Consider the following 25,948-nt stretch of genomic DNA (forward strand, 5'->3'; position numbering starts at 1 on the left):
TTGTATTTTTTGAAGGCTATTTTTTTGTTGTTTATTGCTCTTTTAACATCATGTGTCAGCCATGTAGGATTTCGTTTTAGTCGTTTATATTTGTTCCCCTTTGGTATATATTTAGCTGTATAGTTATTTAGAGTTGATATAAAGATGTCCCATTTACCTTCTGTATCAGTATTTGAGAACCCCTCCCCCAGTCTATGTCCTGTAGTGCAGATCTCAGCCCAGGGAAATTTGCCTTTTTAAAGTTATATGTTTTTGCTTTCCCCGCCTGTCTTTGTTTTCTACATTTTAAGTGAAAAGTAACTATATTGTGGTCGCTATTCCCAAGGTTTTCCCGCACAGTTACATTACCAACCAGCTCTGCGTTGTTGGAAATGATCAGATCCAACAAGGCATCACTTCTTGTTGGGTCCTCCACAAACTGGCCCAGAAAATTATCCTGCAATAAATTTAGGAATTTTCTCCCCTTTGTAGTTTTAGCCAACCCCGGACCCCAATCTATATCTGGATAGTTAAAATCTCCCATTATTACCACTGTACCTGCCCGGGCGGCCCTCTCTATTTGTTTATACAGCCGACCTTCTATCTCTTCAGTGATATTAGGGGGTCTGTAGATTACACCAAATACTATTTTTTCAGTATTTCCCTCCTTTTGTAATTCTACCCACAATGATTCCACCTCCTCAGAATCATCACACACTATGGCATCGTTCACACTGACTTTCATACCACTTCTTACATACAGACAGACTCCACCACCTTTTCTGTTCATTCTATCCTTGGGGAACAATGTAAACCCCTGCAGATTAACAGCCCAGTCATGCGAGGAGTCCAGCCATGTCTCAGTGACCCCGACTATATCACCAGCCATGTCTCAGTGACCCCAACTATATCACCAGCCATGTCTCAGTGACCCCAACTATATCACCAGCCATGTCTCAGTGACCCCAACTATATCACCAGCCATGTCTCAGTGACCCCAACTATATCAATATGTTCCTCCAGTATCAAGGCCTCAAGCTCCCCCATTTTATTTGCTAGGCTTCTGGCATTTGTGAACATACACTTTACATTTCCATTAAGTTTTACACATATAGTCTCACTAATGGGATTTTCAGAGTTATTGGGGTTAATGTCATTTTTTGAGTTATAAGGGCTAATTGTACTATTTAAGTTATTGGGGCTAATGGGATTTTTTGAGTTATTGGGTCTAACGTTATTATTTAAGTTATTGGGGCTAATGGGATTTTTTGCGTTATTGCGTCTAATGTTGTTATTTAAGTTATTGGGGCTAACGGTATTTTTTGAGTTAATGGGGCTTATTGTAGTTATTGAGTTATTGGGGCTAATAGAATTTTTTGAATTATTGGGATTACAATTTTTCGGGCTACATTTATTTTTACAGCTGGTTTGTAACGCATGAATCTCCTTATCCACTGTTCTTAACCTCCCCCCACAGGACTCCTCTCCACCCGCCATTATGTCCTGACCCCTCTCTAACCTATCCATCCCACTGTCTGCTTTCTTTGCTTTATTATCCTCCCCCCACTCACCTAGTTTAAATACTCAGCCACCCCTTCCAGGATTCTCTCCCCCAGCACAGCAGACCCCCTTCCATTCAGGTGCAAATTATCCGTAGAATAGAGTTTGTACCCTAATGAAAAGTCAGCCCAGTGCTCTAAAAACCCAAACCCTTCCCCCTCACACCACGACTTAAGCCATGCATTTAACTCCCTAAGCTCCCGCTGTCTTTCCTGCGATGCGCATGGCACAGGAAGTATTCCAGAGAACACAACCTTAGAGGTCCTTCCCTTCAGCTTGGCACCTAGTTCCTTGTAATTATTCTTCAAGGACCTCCACCTACCATGTATTCTGTCGTTGGTTCCCACATGGACCACGACAGCTGGGTCATCCCCAGCCCCCCCTAGTAATTTGTCCACCCTTTCCACCACATGCCGAACCCTGGCACCAGGGAGACAGCAAACCATTCGGTTGAGGTGGTCTTGGCGACAAATTATTCTATCCGTCTTACTGATTATAGAGTCCCCTACCACAACTAACTGTCTTGGCCTACCTGCGTTACCATCCCCCACACTACTAGTTGAGCTGTTCCCCCGGCTGTTAGGGAGACCAGTATCCACTAGGGTTGCCATCTCTGATACTGAGGCCCTCGCATCATCGCCCAACTTGGCAATTTTACTTGGGAGATCAGAAGCAGAAGTGACCTTCCTTTTCCTTGCCCCCTTTCCAGTCCCTCTAACTACATTAACCCAGCTCCCTACTTGGGCCTCCTGGCTATTTTCTCCAACCTCCATTTCTACCCCACTAACTGCTCTGTAAGATTGTCAATCGCCCTCAATGTTGCATTTTGCTCCTCTAGATCTCTAATACGAGCTTCCAGGTGGGCAACATGCTCACATTTGTCACAGCGGTATTCACCCTGAAGCTGCAGAGATGTATACATGTGGCACAATGTGCACTGAAGAAAACCTCCAATCCTGCTGTCCATATCCTTGGTGACAAACAGCTGTTATTAACTATTAAGAAAAACTACTTTTATCAAGGGAGTGTAATACTTACAGTTACAGTGGGTCCTGCTTACAACTCCTGCTTTCTAAACTTCTGCTTATAAAACTTCTCAAATGTAACACTTAATAATACCACACTTTAGAATACAGACCCAGCTTCAGCTAGACTCAGTCAGAGCCAATGTATTTTTATATCATTTATACATGTGCGTTGGTAATGCTACATTATTGTATTCTATTACATATGTAAATATCCCAACATTTTATGAATACACGATACTTTGAGTGGTTATAGCTTTTGGTGCTCCCTCACCGGTTGCGCTATCATTGATCATATCAGGTGATTCTTCTTTGGTTTGTACATGTGATCTAGTGATGGGAGGTCAAGGTTTATCCTTGTTTCTAGCATCCAGTGTACCTTCGCTTTGTCAAGGACATTTGACCTGAAGTGAAGTTTTTAAACTTCTTTTCTTTATTCTGTTTTATAGTCTATGATTAAGCCTATAGTACGAAATGCATCAGGCCTGTTCTGTTTCTCCATGTGATTTGGTTTTGATTATGTTTCAATAAAGTTTTTGTTTCGGAACCCTGTGGTTGCTGGACATCCTTTGTACTGTTTGCATGAAACACAGGTTACTATTAGTTACTATCAAGGACAGTGCTTATAAAAAAAAAAATGTCAATTCATTACGGTCATTCAGACCTAGAATGCGTCTAGTGCACACGAACCATGCAGCCTCCCTCTAAGGATCTTCTTACGTTCTGCACGTTTCTGTTACGTTGAATTCCCTTTCTCACTTGCTGGTTTTCACTATTCTGGAGCACATTGTGGCCAACACTTTGGACAGAAAAACTGGACCAAGTGCATTTCCTGTCACCCGACAATGAGAGAGATCCCTGAGGTGCCATAATGTCACTTCTTTGTCCTTTTTTGTCCAATTACTAATTGGTTCCAGATGCGTCTTTGTGCAAATTTTCTGGTTTTAGGGATCCTGACCAAATATTACCACAACAGGTGAGTGCTCATTGTCTTTTCACTATGCAAGAACCTCTGGAAATGTTGGATTCTTCAGCCTGATCCTTCCATGTTGACCTGATTTGATTTATACGACAGGAGGATTTGGCTCCCACAAATATATCTAAGAACAATTGAGTCCGGCTGCATCATGAGCTAAAAAAAAAAACATACCGGAACATTCTAAGAATCCTATTTAGACCTACAAGTTATACAGAGCTCCGTGATACAGGGCTGCTTCCTCTGTTGGCTCTGCTGATCATGTGACTGATCATGTGATCACTGGAATTCTGCTTCAGGATCAGGTATTTTAGGTATAATTAAACAATTCAAAATTTTCTTCTCACTTTTTATGAAATATTTTCTCTTTTCGTTCTGCTCAGTCTGGGGCGATATAAAAATACAGCGACTCATCGGGAAGATAAAGGAAACAAAGTTTTTAATTGTGGAATCAGAAAATCAGAAATACAATCGGGAAATCAACCGTCACCTGGATCTAACAAGTGTCACCCCCTAAACTCCCAGCACAGGATACTCTCACGATAAAACGTAAGTGCAGAGCTGTCAATCACATCGCTGCCCCGCCCACATATAGATGATCACATTAATAACATCAGTTGTCACACAGTAGCAGAAGTTACAGAATGCATAGTTATAATCCAGAACAGAATGCTAAACAAAATGATTTGCTAGTAATAAAATTGCAGGCCCCTTTATAGTTAAAATCAGCTACAAAAACTACATAATTTCAAGTCCAACTAATGAGAACGAGATTTGAAGAATCAGCTCATCCACATAGGATACAGGAAATGATCTGCAAGATCTTTACAGGAAAATTGACATTCAGTCTAGAAAAGCAATTTGTGGCCCCTAAGATCTGGACCTAGCAATTGATTCTTTAATGCAAATATATTACAAATTTTTCTTTTTCAAATAACAAATTTATGAATGTTGCAAAAACCCTTTAACATACAGATATCTGACATGCACATATAGATATACAAACAGGTATCCAGATTTGTTATCATACATGTATATTCTCTATAGTTGTTCCTATATACCTCCCCCAGAATATACATTTCCATGCTCGATGGTACATTTCGCTCTATGTATCAAGTCCTTGGCTACATGCAGTCAGTCAGTGATGATCAGGAAACTTTCAAGGATCTTCCTGGATATAGGCGAGACCTGGCGTACAGACTACAGGCTGCACACACTGTCTGGTCTTCTATTTCACACATTTTCTTTATCCTCAGTCTGTGTACAACGTGTATATAGGATGCACGTACCTTTAGGCCGCGTTCACACACCGGGATTTTCCACACGGAATTCTGCATGAATTTGTCCATTAACTTTTATGGGATGCAGCAAGGATATTCACACAACATAATTTCCCCAGTAGGCATTCTGTTGAGGAAATCCAGCATTCCACAGTCCGGGAAAATAGTCCCCATTGACTTCAACTGCGGAATCCCATTGAAGTCAATGGGGCTTGATGTCTGGCAAATTTGTGCAGAATTTACACGAAATGCATGCAGATTCCGCACAGAATCCGCACGAACTTTGACAGTTCTATTAAATAAAATCTACCTTTTACTAAGCTGCGGAATCATGTGGAACTCATGCTGAAATTCCGCACCGATTCTGCAAATGATGAAAAAAAAAACCTGCGGAATTCTGAAAAGAACCATTGCAGATGCAGAATACATGCACATATGCGGATTTCCCGCTGTGTGTCCATCTATATGTATTCTTCAAATTTATATTCGGATCCTTTACAGGGGGAAGGTTAGATGATGATTGTGAGTTTTTTGTGTCACAAATGTCTGATCATGCCAAAATGTCCTGTCGTGTGCTGCTGAATGTCATCTGACCAAACCTGTTTTTGGTAAACAAAAAAAGATTATTTTGTATAATACTTGGCTGTCAGTTCTCGGATGTGGAATAGAAGAGTTATGGTAGTGATATGTGTACAGTGGGGGATCAAAAGTTTGGGCCCCCCAGGTAAAAATTAGTATTAATGTGCATAAAGAAGCCAAGGAAAGATGGAAAAATCTCCAAAAGGCATCAAATTACAGATTAGACGTTCTTATAATATGTCAACAAAAGTTACATTTTATTTCCATCATTTACACTTTCAAAATAACAGAAAACAAAAATATGGCATCTGCAAAAGTTTGGGCACCCTGCGGAGGTAATATCTTATACTGCTCCCTCAAAATTCTTGTTTGAGGTATCTTTGCCCATTCTTCCTTACAAAAGTCTTCCAGCTCTTTGAGATTTCTGGGCTGTCTGTCACGCACTGCTCTTTTAAGGTCTATCCATAGATTTTCAATTATGTTGAGGTCAGGAGATTGTGAAGGCCATGGTAAAACCTTCAGTTTACGCCTCTTGATGTAATCCCCCGTGGATTTCGAGGTGTGTTTAGGATCATTATCCATTTGTAGAAGCCATCCTCTCTTTAACTTCAGCTTTTTCACAGATGGCATCAAGTTAGCATCCAAAATTTGCTGAAATTTTATTGAATCCATTTTTCCTTCTACTCGTGAGATGTTCCCTGTGCCACTGGCTGCAATACAACCCCAAAGCATGATTGATCCACCCCATGCTTAACAGTTGGACAGAGGTTAATTTCATTAAATTCTGTTCCCCTTCTTCTCCAAACGTACCTTTGCTCATTCCGGCCAAGTTAAATTTTAACCTCATCGGTCCACAGAACTTGTTTCCAAAATGCATCAGCTCTTGTCTATATGTTCATTTGCAAAGTTCAAACGCTGATTTTTGTGGTGAGGACGTAGAAGAGGTTTTCTTCTGATGACTCTTCCATGAAGGCCATATTTGTACAAGTATCTCTTTATAGTGGAATAGTGTACCACAACTCCAGTGTCTGCCAGATCTTTCTGGAGGGAATGTGCAGTCAAACGTGGGTTTTGAATTGTTTTTTCACAATCCTGCGAGCTGTTCTGTCTGATATTTTTCTTGGTCTTCCAGATCTTGCTTTAACTTCCACTGTTTCTGATGACTGACATTTCTTAATTACATTCCGAACAGAGGATATTGACATCTGAAAACGTTTTGCTATCTTCTTATAGCCTTCTCCAGCTTTGTGAGCGTCAACTGTTTTCAGTTTCAGATTTCTAGACAACTGCTTAGAAGAACCCGTGGTGCTGATTGTTGGGGCAAGGTTAGATGAGTCTGGGCATTTAAAACCTTTGAGATTGCAATCACCTGGTCTTCCCAGATGATGATTGAGAACAATCCATGACACTGGCAGGTCTCAGCTTTGCAAAGGGGGCAGTGAATGCTATAAATTCTGCAGGGTGCCCAAACTTTTGCAGATGCCATTTTTTGTTTTCTGTTATTTTGAAAGTGTAAATGATGGAAATAAAATCTAACTTTTGGTGACATATTATAAGAATGTCTAATCTGTAATTTGATGCCTTTTGGAGATTTCTCCATCTTTCCTTGGCTTCTTTATGCACATTAATACAAATTTTTACCTGGGCTGCCCAAACTTTTGATCCCCACTGTAATCCAGGGGATAAATGCCATGTCTATAGGGGGTGCATGCACTGTCATCAATTAATAAGAGCATAACCTCAGGGATAGTTTTAGATAATTTATTTCCACAGTGGGTAGTTGGCTCGGAAAGAGTGAGAAACACAGGGTTAGATCATAACTTGGATACAGTCTACTGACAAGTGTGCCCTGGGTCCAGTATGTAGGGTGGCACATGATCAGTCAGTGATGGCTATATCTGTTACTACAAATGGTCATAAAATTATGTAAAACCAATTCCTCGTCCTGCACTTCAACCAATCACTGGCTGAGGCGGGCCACTTCTCTGGCCATTCCATGTGTATCAGGATGGGCACAGGATGAGGAGATAAGAAGGACCTGGTGAGTATCGGAATGAGTGATGGGAAATCAGGTAATGCTTTTTTTCTAATTCAGATTAAGTCCTATAAAATGTAGTATCCTGCTTGGCAGCCCCTTTATACAGCGATCAGGTTAGCAGATAAGACTAAGTGATATATCAGCTGGGGCAGTAACTGAATGCAGCGCTGAGCTATGAGACATCTATGAGCCTCATTCACAAGGTGTCCATTGGTGATCCAGACAGATTAATAACATCGACTCTGGAATTTTGCTCCATTTGGCGGTCACTTTCTTCCCACAGCTTTAAAAGCCGTCTGACCACAGGCTGCATTGTATCTGGGTGCCCCCCAGGTTGCAGATACTTGGACAGACTTTCTTTTTCATTAACAAGTTTTCTAAGAGGGACATGTAGCTTCTCTAAGTGAACAGCGGCATGGATAATGATCTCAGCAGTGCTCCGTCCAAACTCTATCACACTCTTCTTTTTTAGAGGTGTAACAATAGGATACCCCCCTGTGTGCATGGCTACAAGCTCCCCATTATTATCAAAGACTGGGGCACCTGAAGCTCCCCAATACAAACAGGAGTCATAGGTCACATAAGTTGGGTCATTCATGCGCTTAAAATTGTGTTGTGTCAGGACATGAATGTAGGATCTGTTGCAGAGAATTGTGTCAAAAATCGAAGAAGCCCGCTGAGAAAAAGCAATCACTGAACAGTTAAGATCAATTTCTTTTGGATTGCCACCGGGGTGACCAATGATACTTACAGCTCCATCTTGTGGTGGAGGAGCTAAATAATCTAACAAGCCTGAAGGTGATGGGAAGATTTCCACACGTACGATTGCGCAGTCGAGTTTCCTATTAGCCCATGCAACTCCTTTATATTTACCACAGAATATTTCTTTTGTCTTTTCATAGTTAAATATAATTTCTACATTCCTAGCAGCACGGGACTTTATGAGTAATTTCACTACATGGTAACAGGTAAGTCCAAGGGTCTCAGTTAGAAGGAAGAGGGTTCCTGTTGTATTAGATTCACCAACGTTATACTTGAGTAAGGCGACATTGTCTAAGTGTTGACTCAGTAGTCGGAGGGTTGTAGCCGGCATTGGACCCTTGTACAGGACATTTGTTTTGTAATCATTTACAAGCTGAGACTCTAGATTTTTTTGCCCAATATCTTTGCCAAGTTTTTTAAATTCACCTGAAAACTTGTAGCTGAGACGGGATGAGACAGGTACAAGTAGGTCAGGGGGGTCTACACATGTCTCAGATTGGGGAACTGATGCCCCAGGTGAGGTAGATTGCACACCCTTCTCATTTGATTCCGACCTAGACGTGGCCATTGCACGTCTGTGCACAACAATTTTGTATGTGTCAGGTGGAAGGTCTGATAAAAATATATTAGTTTTATATTTCTTCCCTTCTGAATTTTCAAGACTGAATGGACCGGGTATTGTAAACCTTTTATCATTCTGAAATGCCTCATGTATTGTCTGATCTGGATAGCCAAAGACAGCCATGGGGTAGTTTATAGAGTAGTAACTCTTGCATACTATTATTTTCCTTGATTGCCCCCCCTTTGTCTTTCCTTGAGATTCTACTTTAAAAAAGAGACCATCATGAAATGTAGGATATGCAAACATCTCAGGGCCCACAATTCTATCAGATCCTTTACATTTTTCCATTGAAGAGTTGGGGGATTTCTTTTTCTTGAGGTCAAACTCTAGTATCTCACCTTGCTCCAGGGCTCCACATGGTGCCCAAGGGCTGACTATTGCATTAAGTTTCTGGGCATGGATTTGGAGGTAACCAGACTTTTTAGTTAGTGAAGGATTTGCTTCAAGAGTTCTTTTTGCAAAGTCAATAATAGGTGTGTTATAACCTGCCGTGTCACACTCTACCCCATTGTTAATCCATCTGTAGGACACAGAGACTGACACCTTCGGTTCTGTTGGCATAGCTGTGAAGTTCTTCCTCTGAAACAAGAAAATATGGATTCCTCATGAAGTCTATTAGTCATTTCCATAAGGCATGATCAGCATCAACAAACTGTACCTGAATTAGCAGCAAATCTCTCTATTATAAATCTCGACTAGAAGCAGAACTTCCTGCTGGACACTAAACCACAACAGTAGGAGAACTTTCTGATGTTTTAACACGTTTTTAAAAACCTTTGCCATGTTATAGGTTTTAATTGTAGTAGGTCTGGATGCTAAGACTAGTGGCGTACCAAGGGGCTGGATGTGGGGGGGGGGGATTGCCCCGGGTGCCACTCACAAGGGGGGTGCCATGAAGGAGTCACCCCACCATCCACTGCTGCACCGCAACGCTTTTCTGTCCGGTGCCTGTATCTGTAGAGTCAGAGCAGCAGGGAGAGGAGTGTTATGCTGGCGCGCAACGTGACATCACAACGCTAACTCTGCCTTCACGGATCTTTTAAAGGAGCGGAAGGATCCATCACCAGCGGTCGGACGGAGGCATCATTAAAATGTAAGTAAATAATTCTATGTGAAGGAAGGGGGTGTAATTAAGGGGGGGGAGAGGGATGGGGTGTAATTAAGGGGGGGGGGGCAAATGGGGTGTAATAAAGGGGGGGAGGGAGGGGGTGTAATTAAGGGGGGGAGGGAGGGGGTGTAATTAAGGGGGGGAGGGAGGGGGTGTAATTAAGGGGGGGAGGATGGGGTGTAATTAAGGGGGGGAGGATGGGGTGTAATTAAGGGGGGGAAGGGGGTGTAATTAAGGGGGAGAGGGGTGTAATTTGGGGAGGAAGGGGGTGTAATAAAGGGGGGGGAGTATGGGGTGTAATTAAGGGGGAGGAGGGGGTGTAATTAGAGGGGGGGGGTGTAATTAAAGGGGGGTGCCAAACAAAGGGTCCGCTCCAGGTGCAAAATGCTCTAGGTACACCCCTGGCTAAGACCAACACCAATCACTAAAAAAGAAGGAACTGCTCAGCAGGGCACTTTTACCATTCGGTGTAAGGATCGATAGGATCTATAAAATTGTACACTGCTCACAGGCTGATCAACAACTATGGGGGACATTGTTCAGCTGAGCATTGAGTGTCTCTTTGTTACAGCGATTGGTGGAAGTTTCAGCATCTAGAAACTTCATCAAGTCATAAATACTTAATAAAGACAAATTTACAGGGATAAAACCTAATAATACCTCTAAGCTAAAACAATGTTGAAAAATAAAATGAATAAACTGAACAAACTGAACATGATTACGTCTTAATTTAAATATTAAACAGTGGGAATAATTAAGATATAACGGGACAATCTCTAAAAGCAGCTGAATCTGAACCTGACGGCTCGGCTGTTGATCGCTTCAGTCTGGACAAATTAGAACCACATTCAACGTGACTACCGCTGTTGGGTGATGATATAGGCCGCTCTCTAGCTTGTCACTTACTACTTAATCGTTGATCTTACAGTCATGACTATGTGACCGGTTCTTAGGAGGTTCCCACCTACATGACTTCTGGCACAATATTCTTCAGATTTTAGGCTTGGACTGCTTTCCCCAGCATATAGTAGGAAATATTGACAAATGACTGATGTATTGTGGGCAGTTTTAGGTAAAAAATTTTCTTCCTAAAGGAGTGAAGGATAATATAGCCACAAAAGGGGGCCTTGCTCCATATAAATGTCCATGATTTTGGTATGAATGTTAACCCTTTCCCGACCTATGACAAACCTCTACATCATGGGTCGGGTGAGGGAAATATGACGCAGGCCCGCGGGTTGGGTCCGCTTCATAATCGGCAGATTCCCACTGCAATCAGCAGCTGACATGTGCCGATAATGACGGACATCGGAGTTGGCGATGCCATAATCAATAGCGATCACAGCATTTAAACATTAAATGGCGGTTATCCCTGGGGTCTAGGGAACCCATCTGCAGCTCCGCGATGTAATTGCGGGCTTCAGATGGGTTGCTGAGGAAGAACGAAGACTTACCCGTCCTTCCTTGTCATCAATGGATCGATGAGTGCAGAAAAAATAGATCAATGTACTGCAATAGCATTACATTGATCTATGTAAGCCATCTAATGATGGTGTATGATAGGCCCCCTAGGTGTAAAACAAAAGTAAAAAAAAAAAAATCCTCCCCCTAATAAAAATTAAAATCACCCCCCTTTTTCCATGGTTCAAATAAAACATTGTAAAAAAAACAAAAAATAATATATTTGGTATCGCGGCATGCGTAATTGTCCGAACTAATAAATTATTATGTTCCTGATGCTGCACGGTAAAAGGCATAATGCAAAAAAATTCCAAATGCCAAAATTGCTGAATTTTGCTCACATAACATGCTAAAAAAAACGTAAGAAAAAGTTATCAAAAAGCCATATATATATACAAAAGTCTTATTTTACATTACATATATTTTTCTCTGGCTCTGTAATCAATTATATGATAAAATAAAGTGCGCCAATTAAAAGTACAACTTGTCCCATGAAAAAGAAGCCTTAATACAACTTTGTCAGTGAAAAAATAAAAAAAGTTATGGGTCTTAGAATAAGAAGAGCAAAAAAAAAGTGAGCTAAAAATAAAAACCGCTGGGTCATGAAGGGGTTAAGGGATGCACATACTTTTGGTCAGATATTGTCGTATTTAACTTCTGTTAAAGCTCTAGTGAAATACTTTTCTACACGACTTATACATGAGCAACAGAAGCAATGTCAGATCTTCTGCAAGGACAGTGGTCTACAAGCCATCTATGGGCACCTGGTATCTACTGTATACACTACTACAGGTTATGGGAAAATTAAAAAAAACCTTGATTTCTAATCAATTGTATATAACATTAATATGCCATAAAAGCAAATTAGGGTGTTAGTGGTAAACAACAATGTAAAACAAATTTACGCATTCACATTTTTCTATGATTCGCCCAACATTTTCTATAAAAAAAAAAAGTACTTTTTCACAATATTCAAATTTTGACATTTGCCCCGATGCAAAAAAATAAATAAAATTATTGACATGAATATAGTCAATTTACACGAGAGATAGAAAACTGATTTCAGTCAGTCTGAAATCTTAACGTTTTGTGTGCACTGGTTGCCATTGAGTATCAGTACTCTACCTCTTTAACGTCACTTTTTATCACAGTTGACTGAGGACCCTGTAAAAAAAGAATAAAAAAATTTACATTGATTGAGATACAGACGCCGGGGGTAGACTATAATACTTTCAGGTACATTTAGATGAATCCTGATGTTTGCCTAGACCTGTGTTATGTATGAGCACCATAATCTGACCATACAGCTAGACTAGTGTTGAGCAAAGTTTTTGAAAATTTTCTTTGCCAGCTCTGCAGCGTATTTTGAAAAGTTTGCTTCTAATCAAATAACTTTTGAAAGAAGCCTAAAACTCATGTTTAACACTGTCTAAAAACCCTGTAAACCTTTATAAATTGGTGCATGTCACCAAAGGGTCAGGCAAGTAGGTGTAGTCAGCGGACCAGGTAAAACACAGGAGAGTCAGCATGGTACAAAAGGATCAGGCAGAGACAGTAACAGAGAGCCATATGTGAAGCTTTCTCTAGCCCTTCTTGTTCAATTATCACCGCAAGCGTTTGCTCCAGAAGTATCAGCGGATTACATCATTTATCCCGATTTTGTCCCTGTTGACAAATCTTGTTGTCTCTTTAAAAAGTGTAAATCTAGGAGTGTGTGCTTAAAGGTATAAGAACTGTGAAAGCAAAGGCAAACTCTCCTGAACATCTTTTAGACCAGCATACATTTTTAAGAAACCTCTTACAATGAGATTTAGCACATAAGACACACATGTGCCAAAACTTTGTCCCCCGTCTTTGACAAAGCCGGTGTTGGCCAGCGAAACGTCGGGGAGGTCCTTAATTTTGTTGTTTTAATAGCAGAATGTGTGGTTTAAAGAGAAATATCTCTGGTTAAAAATCTGAGTTGCCCAGTGTGCTTATATAGTGCGAAAGCATGTGACATTGGACAGTGATAACCGAATATAGGCCCATCTCATGTGTGATAGAGGGCCCCAATACATACGTAGAAAAAACAGACTATACACTATTTTATACGCACATTTATTAGAGCACTTCAGCATTTTTAAGTGGATACAATAAAGTAATACATTTTATAGGGGGGTTCCTAAGTTTTAATAGGGAATTAGTCCCCTGGGGGCCCTTTTGGCCTTTGGGGGTTCTGTCCTTAGTAGGTCTACCCTGGGACCCTCTAGGGAGTTGTATCCACAGGAGAGCAGGGCACATAGGTGCAGTGAGGACAATAATGTATCATTTTACCTTTTCTGAAGTTGATTTTGATCTTTTTGGTGTATTTATCTTCCTCTTTGTCCCAGGGGAGCTCTTGGCCTCTGGATTCTGTGGATTAATATAAATGTACAAATATCTTTTTACCGCTTTACATTCATCATACTAATGATCATAAGAGTATTTAAAAAAAAGTAAAACTGGCCTTACACCTTTTGATGCTCTCGTCAAGGACAGACATTTCCCATCTACTCCCACAACACAGGCCTCTATGCTAGCCAGCCCCCTGCCCTATACTGAAGAAGGGTAATGACTTTAATATAGCTATCTACATATGGGTAATGTTTCCTTATAGGACAGATTCTGGCTTGGCTATTTAAGGGGTACTCCACTGCCCCATCATTTGGAACATTTAGTTCCAAACGCTGGGTGCGGGCTGCGGGGGTCATTACTTCACAGCCACACCCCTCGAGACATCACACCACGTCCCCTAAATGCAAGTCTATGGGAGGGCGCATTGTGGCTATCACGCCCCCTCCCATAGACTCGCATTGAGGGGGCGTGGTGTGACGTCTTGAGTAACCCTTTAAAAGTCCTGGTCATGTTCTAAGGGTCTTAAAAGAGTCAAATATTGCCTTAAAGCTAAGCTACTTCCAACAGATGGCACCAGAGAGCAAGATCTTTTCCTTCCTGGAGAGAGCTACTTTACATATACTTTTTCCCAGTGGGGCATGAATGGCCCATATGTCTCCACACGCATTCTGAAGACCTTTTATAAATTCTTTAAAGGGGTATTCCAGGGAAAAAACTTTTTTTTATATGTCAACTGGCTCCAGAAAGTTAAACAGATTTGTAAATTACTTCTATTAAAAAATCTTAATCCTTTCAGTACTTATGAGCTTCTGAAGTTGTTCTTTTCTGTCTAAGTGCTCTCTGATGACACCTGTCTCGGGAAACGCCCAGTTTAGAGGAGGTTTGCTATGGGGATTTGCTTCTAAACTGGGCGTTTCCTGAGACACGTGTCATCAGAGAGGATTTAGACAGAAAAGAACAACCTTAACTTCAGAAGGTCATAAGTACTGAAAGGATTAAGATTTTTTAATAGAAGTAATTTACAAATCTGTTTAACTTTCTGGAGCCGGGTGATATATGGGTGATATATAAAAAAAAAATGTTTTTCCTGGATAACCCCTTTAATTAGATTATTGACTAGAATATTTTACCTTTTCTTTCATTTTCTCTTCTAGACTTTTTCCCATATCAGTTAACCAATTACTCTTTCTTTTATCACCAAGCTTTCCGGACTCCTAAGGGGGAGTGAGATCAAGAGAATATACGATTAGTAAGAATTCTGTGGTACGGCTCCAACATATAGACTATGTATAAACAGGTGTATAAGACCCATGGGGTAAATGAAGCCTTTTGGTAGGGGCATAGCAGTAACAACAGTTTGTGGCTAGCACTTGACATGACCGGTCACATGCTCTGAGTGCTCCTGTATCAGGCCAGCTAACCATAATAATCCAGATATGAACCTGATCCATACAACTGGATAAGGGAAAACTACTTTGAATTTCTCAAGAACTTTGTGGCGTTTGCCTCAAATGACTCTTTATTTTTATTGAGCATCTTTCTCTTGTTGTGGCCTGGAGAATCCCTACCATCTTGTCTCTTACCTCTTCCTTAGCTGCTGCTCTGACTGACTTACCCAAACCTGCCTCACCTGGACCTGTTGCAATCTCCTGGAGTAGGACCTATGGGTTCTTAGGAACAATAAATGGGTACTCCGCCACTAGACATGTTATTCACTATCCCAAAGGATAGGGGACAACATGTCTGATTGAGGGGGGCCCAGCGGCCAGACCCCTTGCGATCTCTGGGCCGGCACTGCAGCGTTCTAAATACCGAAGCCTCGGGCTGCCGTGTTCGCGATGTCATGCCACACCCCCTCCATTCATGTCTATGGGAGGGTGTGTGATGGCTTTGTACTAGCAGTCACGTCCCCTCCCACAGACATAAATGAAGGGGGCGTGGTGTGATGTCAAAAGCACAGAAGCCCCAGGCTTCCGTGTACGGAACGCTGCAGTGTCGGCCAGATCACAGTGGGGTTCCAGTGGCCGGGACATGTTGCCCCCTATCCTTTAAATAGGGGATAATATGTCTAGGGACGGAGAACCCCTTTAAACTTGCTTTCTACGTGAGGGGTCTGGGAGCTGAGTGACAAGTACATGTGGGATGGCTCCTTCCTCAGGTCAACTCATATGAAGCTGGGTCTCCTGGTTGCACCCTGTGCTTGGGGATCTGTACGGTATTCAGCACTCAATAGTACAACTTCAGAGCACAATGGGCACATTCCTGGATTGCGCTTGTTATGGTGCATGGAGAGTCAGAGCAGTTTCTGGACTGTTGCAAGTGCACAAATATGGTGCACTTCAGCCATATTGGGGGTTGTGACAGAGCTGTTCTCAGAGTGGTGAATGGGTCTGGTTTCCAGTAACCCATGCAGCAATGTTTTCCTTGATTGTATGAAAATTATCAATAGTAGCTTAATATACTGATAAGGCTTTTCTCTGTCCTACTATTTTATTATGGCTCTAAGTCATATATTTTATATTATAGAGACCAAAGAGTTATGGTCTCAACATACAATGGTCATCTTGGAACCAATTAATATTGTAACTTGAGGGACCACTGTATATGGAAATGAGAGGTTGGTGTGATGTGATGTCCCAGTACAGGACATGGTTCTGCACTATAGCTAGGCCCTGTCAGGTTGAGCCCCTCAGTGACCTGGGGGCTCCCCTGCAAGGTATCCCCCTGTTGGTTTTATAAAGATGTATGTCACTTTAATGCCTAGACAGGATCCCTATGTATAGTTAGTATAGAGGACCTGTGGGAGGTCTCAAGGACCTGTGTAAGCTGTCACATGTTATGCAGTCACATGATTTGTTGTCACATGTTCTCCCAGAGAGCACCAGCTTAACCTATGACCCGCAGCTTGACCAATGGGCTTTGGTCCAGCCCCCCACTATATAAAGGGGCGGCCATTACAATTTATCTTCTCTTCCTTTACTGAGACACCAACCCCCAGAGATCTCAGTGCAAGTGATCAGCATCTGGAAGACCCCAAAAGCTACAGTCATTCCAGTAAGTCTCAAGTGTATGTCTGCTGTCACTGAAACTAGTCAAGTCCTGCATATAGTCAAGTCAAGTCTAAGTACAAGTCAAATTAACTACAAGCTTATTGGTCCAGCAAGCTGCGGGATCCTCTGGGTCCTGACCCCCTCTCTGGGAATTCTGGCCTTAGCTGTGAAGATAATTACACCTGTCTACTACTCAGTAAAGCCTCCGTTTGACCATTACTGGTTGTGGACTCTCATTTCACTTATAGGAATTGGGATAGCAGAGAATCTTGGCGTGTGGTGTTCCGGACCCGAAAACCACACTGGCGTTACGAACACTAGAGGTTAATACCATTCAGCCCCTGGGGTTAATACCATCTGATCCCACCACTCACACCGCTACACGTTGGTTCACCACAATCTTGGCATCCCAATAACAGGATACGGGTGTGTGCCTTAACCACTCAGCCACCCAGTCAAGTCAGACCACCCATCAACAGTATACGGGTGTGTGCCATATACAAGTTTCTGCAAGTCCTTCCCCCCAAGTCTGAACTGTGTCTAATACAAAACCGCATACAGTCGGAGGAAAGTGTGCACCAGCAAAGTGTACGGGACTGTGTTAAAGAAGTTTGTTTTTACTGTGGCGCGGATAAAAGTAGTGGAGAAGGTGGAGGAAAAACTGTTAATTACCATTTCTTAGTGTGCAAAGTCCGTACCTGAAGGGGTTAAATCATGTCCGGTGTTTCCCGCATGCGGAAGCGGTCGCAGCTCCGCCCAGTCAGTCCCCAGTGGTGATGCCTTTACAGTGTGCGAGCCGGAACTAGGAATCCGCCCTGTGTTGCACAGGGGAAGCATTTACCAACCACACCAAACAGGAAGTTCCGTGGGTGCCGCAATAGTGAAGATTCCGACTCTACAGAATACCGGCAAGTGCCCGCTGCAGCTCAGACTCTGTATAAATCCACTATTTGCTGCAAAGAGTCTTCAGCACCAGTGGCAGTCAGCGTTAACCCCTCGGTGCCCAACAAAGTCTGCAGCTACTCGTTACAGTTTATTGCCAGACAGCTTAAAGAGACAACGCACCCAATTCTGTAGACTCAAAAAGTCTACAAGATGTCAGCACCGGTATTCTTGGGGAATCCTGTCCTCCCGACCTACAATGGAGACCCCTTCCCCCTGAGGGATTTTAAGATCCAGAACTTGTTTGTCTTTTATTCTCTCCCTCCTAATCAACAGGTGCAGCTCAAAGGACAACTACAGGGACCAGCACTTGAGGAAGTCCGCACCTGGCATGCTTCCGAGAAGGCGACGGTAAAGCAGATCTTCGAGGGGTTGTACCAGTTATTTGAGTCACATTCTCAGTCAGAGGTATGCCTCCAGTTGTATGAGAGACGGCAGAAGCCAGGTGAGACTCTGAGAGCTTATGCAGTAACTTTACAAAATGCCCTAGAGACTATTCAAAAACTAGATGGTATCACTCCCGAGCAGGGCAACAAAGTGTTAATGAACAGGCTTATTGATGGGGCTCATAATAAGTGGGGCAAAACCCAGTTGACAATGCTAGCTGTTCAGTCCCCAGGAAAACAGCCAACAGTCACAACTCCAGAATGCCCTAAGTCAGGACTATCCCTTTAAGTCGCCCCCTGCCCCTATGTAACTGTCATCATAGATGGTATTCGGTTAGAAGCATTAATTGACACAGGGTCACAGGTGTCTACCATATCTAAAAGCATTTTCTACAAGTATTGGAATGTTGATTCTTTCTGTGAACCTGAGGATGTTGATTTCAGGGTAATGGCAGGTAATGGGAAACCAGTCCCCAGACATGGATACTGGGAGCCCACCATTCAGTTGGGGAACCATGTGCTTATAGGGCAGGGAATAATTGTAACTGATGTGTCTGATAAGGAGTCTGCAGAACTCATACTTGGGATGAATATCATGAGACACCGCTTCACTGACTGTCACGATTCGGCTTACAGGTAGTGGATCCTCTGTGTCAGCAAGGGATTGGCGTGGACCGTGCTGGTGGACCGGTTCTAAGAGGCTACTGGTGTTCACCAGAGCCCGCCGCAAAGCGGGATGGTCTTGCTGCGGCAGTAGCAACCAGGTCGTATCCACTAGCAACGGCTCAACCTCGCTGACTGCTGAGAAGGCGTGGGACAGAAGGACTAGGCAGAGGCAAGGTCAGACGTAGCAGAAGGTCGGGGCAGGCGGCAAGGTTCGTAGTCAAGATGGATAGCAGGAGTTCAGGTAACACAGGCTTTGGACAACACTAAACGCTTTCACTGGCACAAGGCAACAAGATCCGGCAAGGGAGTGCAGGGGCAGTGAGCAGATATAGTCTGGGAGCAGGTGGAAGCCAATTAAGCTAATTGGGCCAGGCACCAATCATTGGTGCACTGGCCCTTTAAGTCTCAGAGAGCTGGCGCGCGCGCGCGCCCTAGAGAGCGGAGCCGCGCGCGCCAGCGCATGACAGCAGGGGACCGGGACGGGTAAGTGACCTGGGATGCGATTCGCGAGCGGGCGCGTCCCGCTGTGCGAACCGCATCCCCGACGGCCATGACAGTGCAGCGCTCCCGGACAGCGGGACTGACCGGGGCGCTGCAGGGAGAGAGACGCCGTGAACGCTCCGGGGAGGAGCGGGGACCCGGAGCGCTAGGCGTAACAGTACCCCCCCCCTTAGGTCTCCCCTTTTCTTTGTCCGGTAACTGCCTCCCCTGGGATGAGGACACCGGGAAAGAATGGAGGGTTTCCTCAACGGCAGGCAGTACAGCAGGAGTGGGAATGGGGAGGGAGGGCAGAGGGCGAAGCCTGGCACGGGGCAGTGTGTCACCAGGACGGGGGCCATGAGGAGGCACTGAGGCTTGCCTGACGGGACTGGGAGGGGGGGAGAGGCACTTCCTATGGCAGGCAGAGTCCCAGTTCTTAATTTCCCCGGTGGTCCAATCAAGGGTGGGAGAATGAAGCCGGAGCCATGGCAGACCGAGGAGGACCTCAGAGGTACAGTTGGGAAGGACGAATAACTCAATCCTTTCGTGGTGGGGTCCAATACACATCAGGAGGGGTTCTGTGCGGTAACGCACGGTGCAATCCAATCTGACTCCGTTGACCGCGGAAATGTAGAGCGGCTTGACGAGACGGGTCACCGGGATGCGGAATTTATTCACAAAAGACTCCAAAATAAAATTCCCAGAGGCACCAGAGTCCAAGCAGGCCACGGCTGAGAGGGAGGAGTTGGCTGAAGGAGAAATCCGCACGGGCACCGTGAGACGTGGAGAAGCAGACTTAGAACCAAGAGACGCCACACCCACGTGAGCTGGGTGCGTGCGTGCATTTCCCAGACGTGGAGGACGGATAGGGCAATCCACCAAGAAATGCTCGGTACTGGCACAGTACAGACAAAGATTTTCTTCCCTACGGCGATTCCTCTCTTCCTGGGTCAGGCGAGACCGATCCACTTGCATGGCCTCCTCGGCGGGAGGCCCAGGCGTAGATTGCAGCGGATACTGTGGGAGAGGTGCCCAGAGATCTAAGTCTTTTTCCTGGCGGAGCTCTTGATGTCTCTCAGAAAAACGCATGTCAATGCGGGTGGCCAAATGGATAAGTTCTTGCAGGTTGGCAGGAATCTCTCGTGCGGCCAGCACATCCTTGATGCGACTGGATAGGCCTTTTTTAAAGGTCGCGCAGAGAGCCTCGTTATTCCATGATAATTCCGAAGCAAGAGTACGAAATTGGATGGCGTACTCGCCCACTGAAGAATTACCCTGGACCAGGTTCAGCAGGGCAGTCTCGGCAGAAGAAACTCGGGCTGGCTCCTCGAAGACACTACGGACCTCAGCGAAGAAGGACTGGACTGTGGCTGTGGCAGGATCATTGCGGTCCCAGAGCGGTGTGGCCCAAGACAAGGCCTTTCCTGAAAGAAGGCTCACTACAAACGCCACCTTAGACCGTTCTGTAGGAAACAAGTCCGACAACATCTCCATATGCAGGGAACACTGAGACAAAAATCCACGGCAGAGTCTAGAGTCCCCATCAAATTTGTCCGGCAGGGACAAGCGGAGGCTAGGAGCGGCCACTCGCTGCGGAGGAGGTGCAGGAGCTGGCGGAGGAGATGGTTGCTGCTGTAGCAGAGGCAGGAGTTGCTGTAACATGGCGGTCAACTGCGACAGCTGCTGTCCTTGTTGGGCAATCTGCTGCGATTGCTGAGCGACCACCGTGGGAAGGTCAGCGAGACTTGGCAGCGGCACCTCAGCGGGATCCATGGCCGGATCTACTGTCACGATTCGGCTTACAGGTAGTGGATCCTCTGTGTCAGCAAGGGATTGGCGTGGACCGTGCTGGTGGACCAGTTCTAAGAGGCTACTGGTGTTCACCAGAGCCCGCCGCAAAGCGGGATGGTCTTGCTGCGGCAGTAGCAACCAGGTCGTATCCACTAGCAACGGCTCAACCTCGCTGACTGCTGAGAAGGCGTGGGACAGAAGGACTAGGCAGAGGCAAGGTCAGACGTAGCAGAAGGTCGGGGCAGGCGGCAAGGTTCGTAGTCAAGATGGATAGCAGGAGTTCAGGTAACACAGGCTTTGGACAACACTAAACGCTTTCACTGGCACAAGGCAACAAGATCCGGCAAGGGAGTGCAGGGGCAGTGAGCAGATATAGTCTGGGAGCAGGTGGAAGCCAATTAAGCTAATTGGGCCAGGCACCAATCATTGGTGCACTGGCCCTTTAAGTCTCAGAGAGCTGGCGCGCGCGCGCGCCCTAGAGAGCGGAGCCGCGCGCGCCAGCGCATGACAGCAGGGGACCGGGACGGGTAAGTGACCTGGGATGCAATTCGCGAGCGGGCGCGTCCCGCTGTGCGAACCGCATCCCCGACGGCCATGACAGTGCAGCGCTCCCGGACAGCGGGACTGACCGGGGCGCTGCAGGGAGAGAGACGCCGTGAGCGCTCCGGGGAGGAGCGGGGACCCGGAGCGCTAGGCGTAACACTGACATGGTAGATGCTTTGCATGCCTCTCTCCCCTACATGTCTCCCTCAGGCCAGCGGGCTGCACAGCACCTCTTAAAGGTTCTCCAAGTGGAGCAGAAGTTTGTCAATCAACGAGGAGAAGTTTGCAAAGTCAGGATTCAAGATATCAGGTCGGTCACCTTACAGTCTTACACAGAGACAGTTCTGTGGTGCCGTGCACGTCCGGGAGTGAGAAACAATGACTATCAAGCCCTATTAGAACCCATTTAGTTGGAAGATAATCCATTATTTCGAGCCACGAGGAGCTTAGTCATAGTTGTCAATGGGAGAGTTCCAGTTCGTCTACTCAATTTGTCCAGTGTGGCTACAATCTTCCCAAAGTACACGCCAGTGACCGAATTGTATCTTCTAGAGTCAAGTGATGTCTTATCCAAGCGCAAAGTGGCTCAGCAACGAGAAGCTCAAGAGGCCTAAGGTTCTACAGGAAGTCCCCCTGTGCCCTGGTGGACGCAACTTCAGGTGGGATACGAAACCACCCCGAAAGATCAAGTCAACAGAATTATTAATGTAGCAAAAAGGTACCAAGAAGCATTCAGTAAACATCCTACAGACTTTTGACGCACGTCCATGATCCAGCATCAGATTTTAACAGGTGACAAGCCACCTATCAAGGAGAGGCACCGTCCGGTCGCAGCAGGCATGTACCAAACTGTCAAAAAGATATTAGTCGACACAGATGTCATTCAGGAAAGTCAGAGTCCCTGGGCAGCACCCATGGTGCTGGTTAAAAAGAAGGATGAGACCATCCTCTTCCAAGGATCGAGGACTCACTCACCGCCCTTGGGTCGGCCACATACTTCTCCACCTTGCACGTAACCAGCGGGTATTGGTAAGTGCCCATGGCTGTAGAAGACCAAGAGTCGACAGATTTTGTGACACCCATGGGATTTTTTGAGTTCAAGAGTATGCCGTTTGGGCTGTGCAATGCCCCTGCTACTTTCCAGCGGCTGATGGAGTGATGCTTGGCCCATTTAAACTTCCAGAGTGTCCTGCTGTACCTCGACGATGTCATTGTATACTCTAAGTCCTACCAGGAGCCCCTTGGTCACCTGTCAATGTCTTCCAAGTATTGATTAAACATGGACTAATGGTCAAGCCGTCCAAGTACCATCTGCTTAAACCTCAGGTACACTACCTAGGTCATGTTGTTAGCGCCGAAGGAGTCCAGCCTAATCCTGACAAGGTGGAAATCGTCAAGAACTGGCCCACCCCGCGCACAGTGAAGGATGTCTGGAGCTTACTAGGATTTGCCAGCTATTTGCGCCGATTCATTCCTCACTTCGCCCAGATTGCAGAACCCCTCACAGGTCTTTTACGGGGCACAGCGAATGAGAACTACATTGGAAAGCTACCCATGGATTGGAGCAAGGAGCACGAAACAGCATTCCATGCCCTGAAACAGCTGTTGACAGAACCATCCATCCTGGCGTATCCAGACTACACTCAGCAGTTCCGGCTATACACTGATGCCAGCTTCGAAGGGTTAGGGGCAGTCCTATCCCAAGTTCAAGGAGGACAAGAGTGAGTGATGCCTCCATTCTACCAGAGATTGGTGAGTCAGAATGCTGCGACCATCCTCGAAGAGGGTGAATCTAGGTCCAAGAAGGTCCAGGAAGACTTATATACCTGGAGGACTCTGCAAGACGAAAGTCGAGTCATGGGGGATCTGTTGGACTACCTTCTAATGAAAAAAGTGCCGTCTATGCCGGGCTCAGAGTGACTACGAATTGAAGTATCTGTGGCGACAAAGGAAACGGCTGTTCGTGCACAAAGGACTATTGCACCGAAACTCTTTGGACCGGTGTCGGGTGAAAAACTTCATCAGATCCTGGCTCCCCGAATGGATGCTGCGATGATCCTCAATGCCTATCATGATCATTCGGGACACTTTGGGGTCCACAAGACCGAAGCTACTGTCAGACGATGATTCTACTGCATTGGGATGAGAAGTGACATTGAAAAAATGGTGCAGTGAGTGTGCAGTCTGCAATGTCACCAAGGACAGCCGCAAGGATGCCAGAGCACCCCTCCATTCCATCCAGTGTGAAAGGCCTAACCAGTTGGTCACCCTAGACCATGTCAAGTTGACTCCTACCCGGTCCAGGTATTCTCACGCTCTAACCATGGTGGATCACTACAAATGGGTTGTAGTCATACCAGTCAAAGATCTTACAGCCAAAGCAACCGCCCAGATGTTCTACTCCCATTGGGTACAAATTCTTCCATGAGTTATGTCAATTTCATGCCTGCAAAAAGCTCCGGACAACTGCTTATCTCCCTCAAGGGAATGGGCTCTGTGAAAGAATCAACCAAGTCTTCATCCACATGCTGCGAGCAGCGTCTGTGTCCAGACATGAAGAATGGCCCCGTTTTTACCAGAACACCACTGTTCCACTGGGTACACTTTATTCTATTTGATGATGGGCCGACATGGCCAGCTACCCAAAAATAGGACGTTTGGACTCCAAGCTCCTTTCAATAATTCTCCCCAAGCTTCTATGGAGTGGGTCTCAGATCACCAGAAAAAGATCCAGGAAGCGAAGGAAATTGTCAATAGAAAGATGGGTGAGGCTCAACAGGCAGCAGCAAGATTACAACCGTCATGCCTCCGCTAAACCTCTACAGATAGGTAACAAGGTCTGGCTGAAGAAATTCCCAAGAACTTACAAACTGGACTCCATTTGGGAAACGGAGCCCTATACGGTGACCGCAGTACCCTATCTGGACGCAGATGTGTATGCAATGCAGACGTCAGGGTACGAGCCTCAAGTTGTTCACCGCAACCGAATCAAGCTGTGTCACAAGGAAGATTTGCCTGTTTTCCCTGGATCGTACTAATGCTACTGGAAAAGAAGAAGAAAAAATGCAGCAACATGGCTTTAAAGGACAAATGGTTTATTTTTTAATTTGAATTCAGTCCTATGGACCGAGTATTAAAAAAATGTGATCCACAAAAATTGGTTTCAATTAGCACAAGATGAAGTCCTGCGGGACGTTGTGAGAAAACCGCTCATAACTTTCCGCAGAACTGTGAATTTAGGGCATAAGTTGGTTAGGGGACGTGTGAACTCAGCGCAAACAAATTGGTTAATGAAATGTGCCCCGACAGGAAATTTCAGATGTGGGTCGTGTCATTGGTGTAGCTATATGCATCAGGGTTGACCAGCATATAACGTGCCGCACAAAGTCAGTTGTCTATGCCATTAAGTGTTTGTGCGGTATGTTTTATGTCGGCAAGACGGTAAGACCTTTTAATGTAAGGTTCTCTGAACATGTAAATCTCACTTAGTGAGAATAAGTGTATGACATGTACTGAATCTGAGTAATATCTAGCCATCGGACACTGTAACTTGTACACGTTTTTATCCTATGTTTGTTTGTATAATTTTTTTGATCACTTTTTGTAATCAAAAATACTGATGTGTAAAATGCACAATGTGAATTGGTTGTTGTATAACAGAGATTGGCACCGTCTAGCAGAACTCAAGGGTTAACTGCTGGGCTGGACAGGTGCAATGATTATATGTACTTTGTTAAATGGGTGGAGAAAGAGGAGTGACGTAGGAACCAGTGGAAGCAGCACATGCCGTTGCTTCTCCCCCTCCTGACGTCTTTGTAATGCCTTAACCGGGAATAAAAGTTTGTATTGCATCTGCATCGAGTGCCGTGGATCTATCTTTGCCTGAATCCCAGAGTTATTAATGCTTAAAGTGACAGTGGTCAGATGTGCAAAAATGTCCGGGTCCTTAAGGTGAAAATGAGCAATCAATTTAGCCCAGAAAAAGGGCCCATCCTTAAGGGGTTTTCTGGGCTAAATTGATTGATCTACATGGTGCCAACACCCAGAACCTCTGCCGATCAGCTGATGATGATCCCGGGGAGGTCCCAGGGTACTGCAGCTTAGGTCCCAATGGCTTGAACTTAAAGGGTTGCATGACACAGACATTGCCTAAATATAAAATGTGAAATTTATATTGACAGTCTTCCTGATTATATCTTTTTTTTTTTTTCTAGTAAATGACTGTACCGTTTGAATAGGATCTTGGGTGCTTTCAATCCTTCTCATTTCTGAGTTTGTTGTTAGGTTACATAATTGACTATCCTGTAAGAAAGACAAAAAATGT

The 25,948-nt window shown here is 44.8% G+C and overlaps 1 protein-coding gene and 1 long non-coding RNA gene across 7 annotated transcripts in view; one reads left to right on the top strand and one right to left on the bottom strand.

Annotated features, from left to right (window-relative positions):
• LOC130267785 (uncharacterized) overlaps window positions 1–25,948 on the bottom strand; it is a 101,730-nt gene that overhangs the window by 18,180 nt on the left and 57,602 nt on the right. For 4 of the 6 annotated variants that reach the window (XM_056517974.1, XM_056517976.1, XM_056517975.1 and 1 more), the window contains 5 exons: window positions 25,852–25,926; window positions 14,897–14,980; window positions 13,707–13,784; window positions 12,516–12,554; window positions 7,054–9,400 (listed from right to left, as the gene is read on the bottom strand). In XM_056517974.1, coding sequence (XP_056373949.1) covers window positions 7,634–9,400; window positions 12,516–12,554; window positions 13,707–13,784; window positions 14,897–14,980; window positions 25,852–25,926 — 2,043 coding nt within the window. In that variant the 3' untranslated portion in view covers window positions 7,054–7,633. Of the gene's footprint in view, window positions 1–3,989; window positions 5,420–7,053; window positions 9,401–12,515; window positions 12,555–13,706; window positions 13,785–14,896; window positions 14,981–25,851; window positions 25,927–25,948 lie in introns of those variants that run through there. The other 2 variants (XM_056517978.1, XM_056517979.1) reach the window with 2 other exon arrangements.
• LOC130267790 (uncharacterized) lies at window positions 3,958–9,462 on the top strand. Its single transcript, XR_008843284.1, has 3 exons — window positions 3,958–4,089; window positions 8,340–8,405; window positions 9,348–9,462. It is a non-coding gene; the product is annotated as an uncharacterized LOC130267790 (long non-coding RNA).

Source organism: Hyla sarda, chromosome 4 (assembly GCF_029499605.1).
Source record: "Hyla sarda isolate aHylSar1 chromosome 4, aHylSar1.hap1, whole genome shotgun sequence".
In the NCBI taxonomy this organism is placed as follows: domain Eukaryota; kingdom Metazoa; phylum Chordata; class Amphibia; order Anura; family Hylidae; genus Hyla; species Hyla sarda.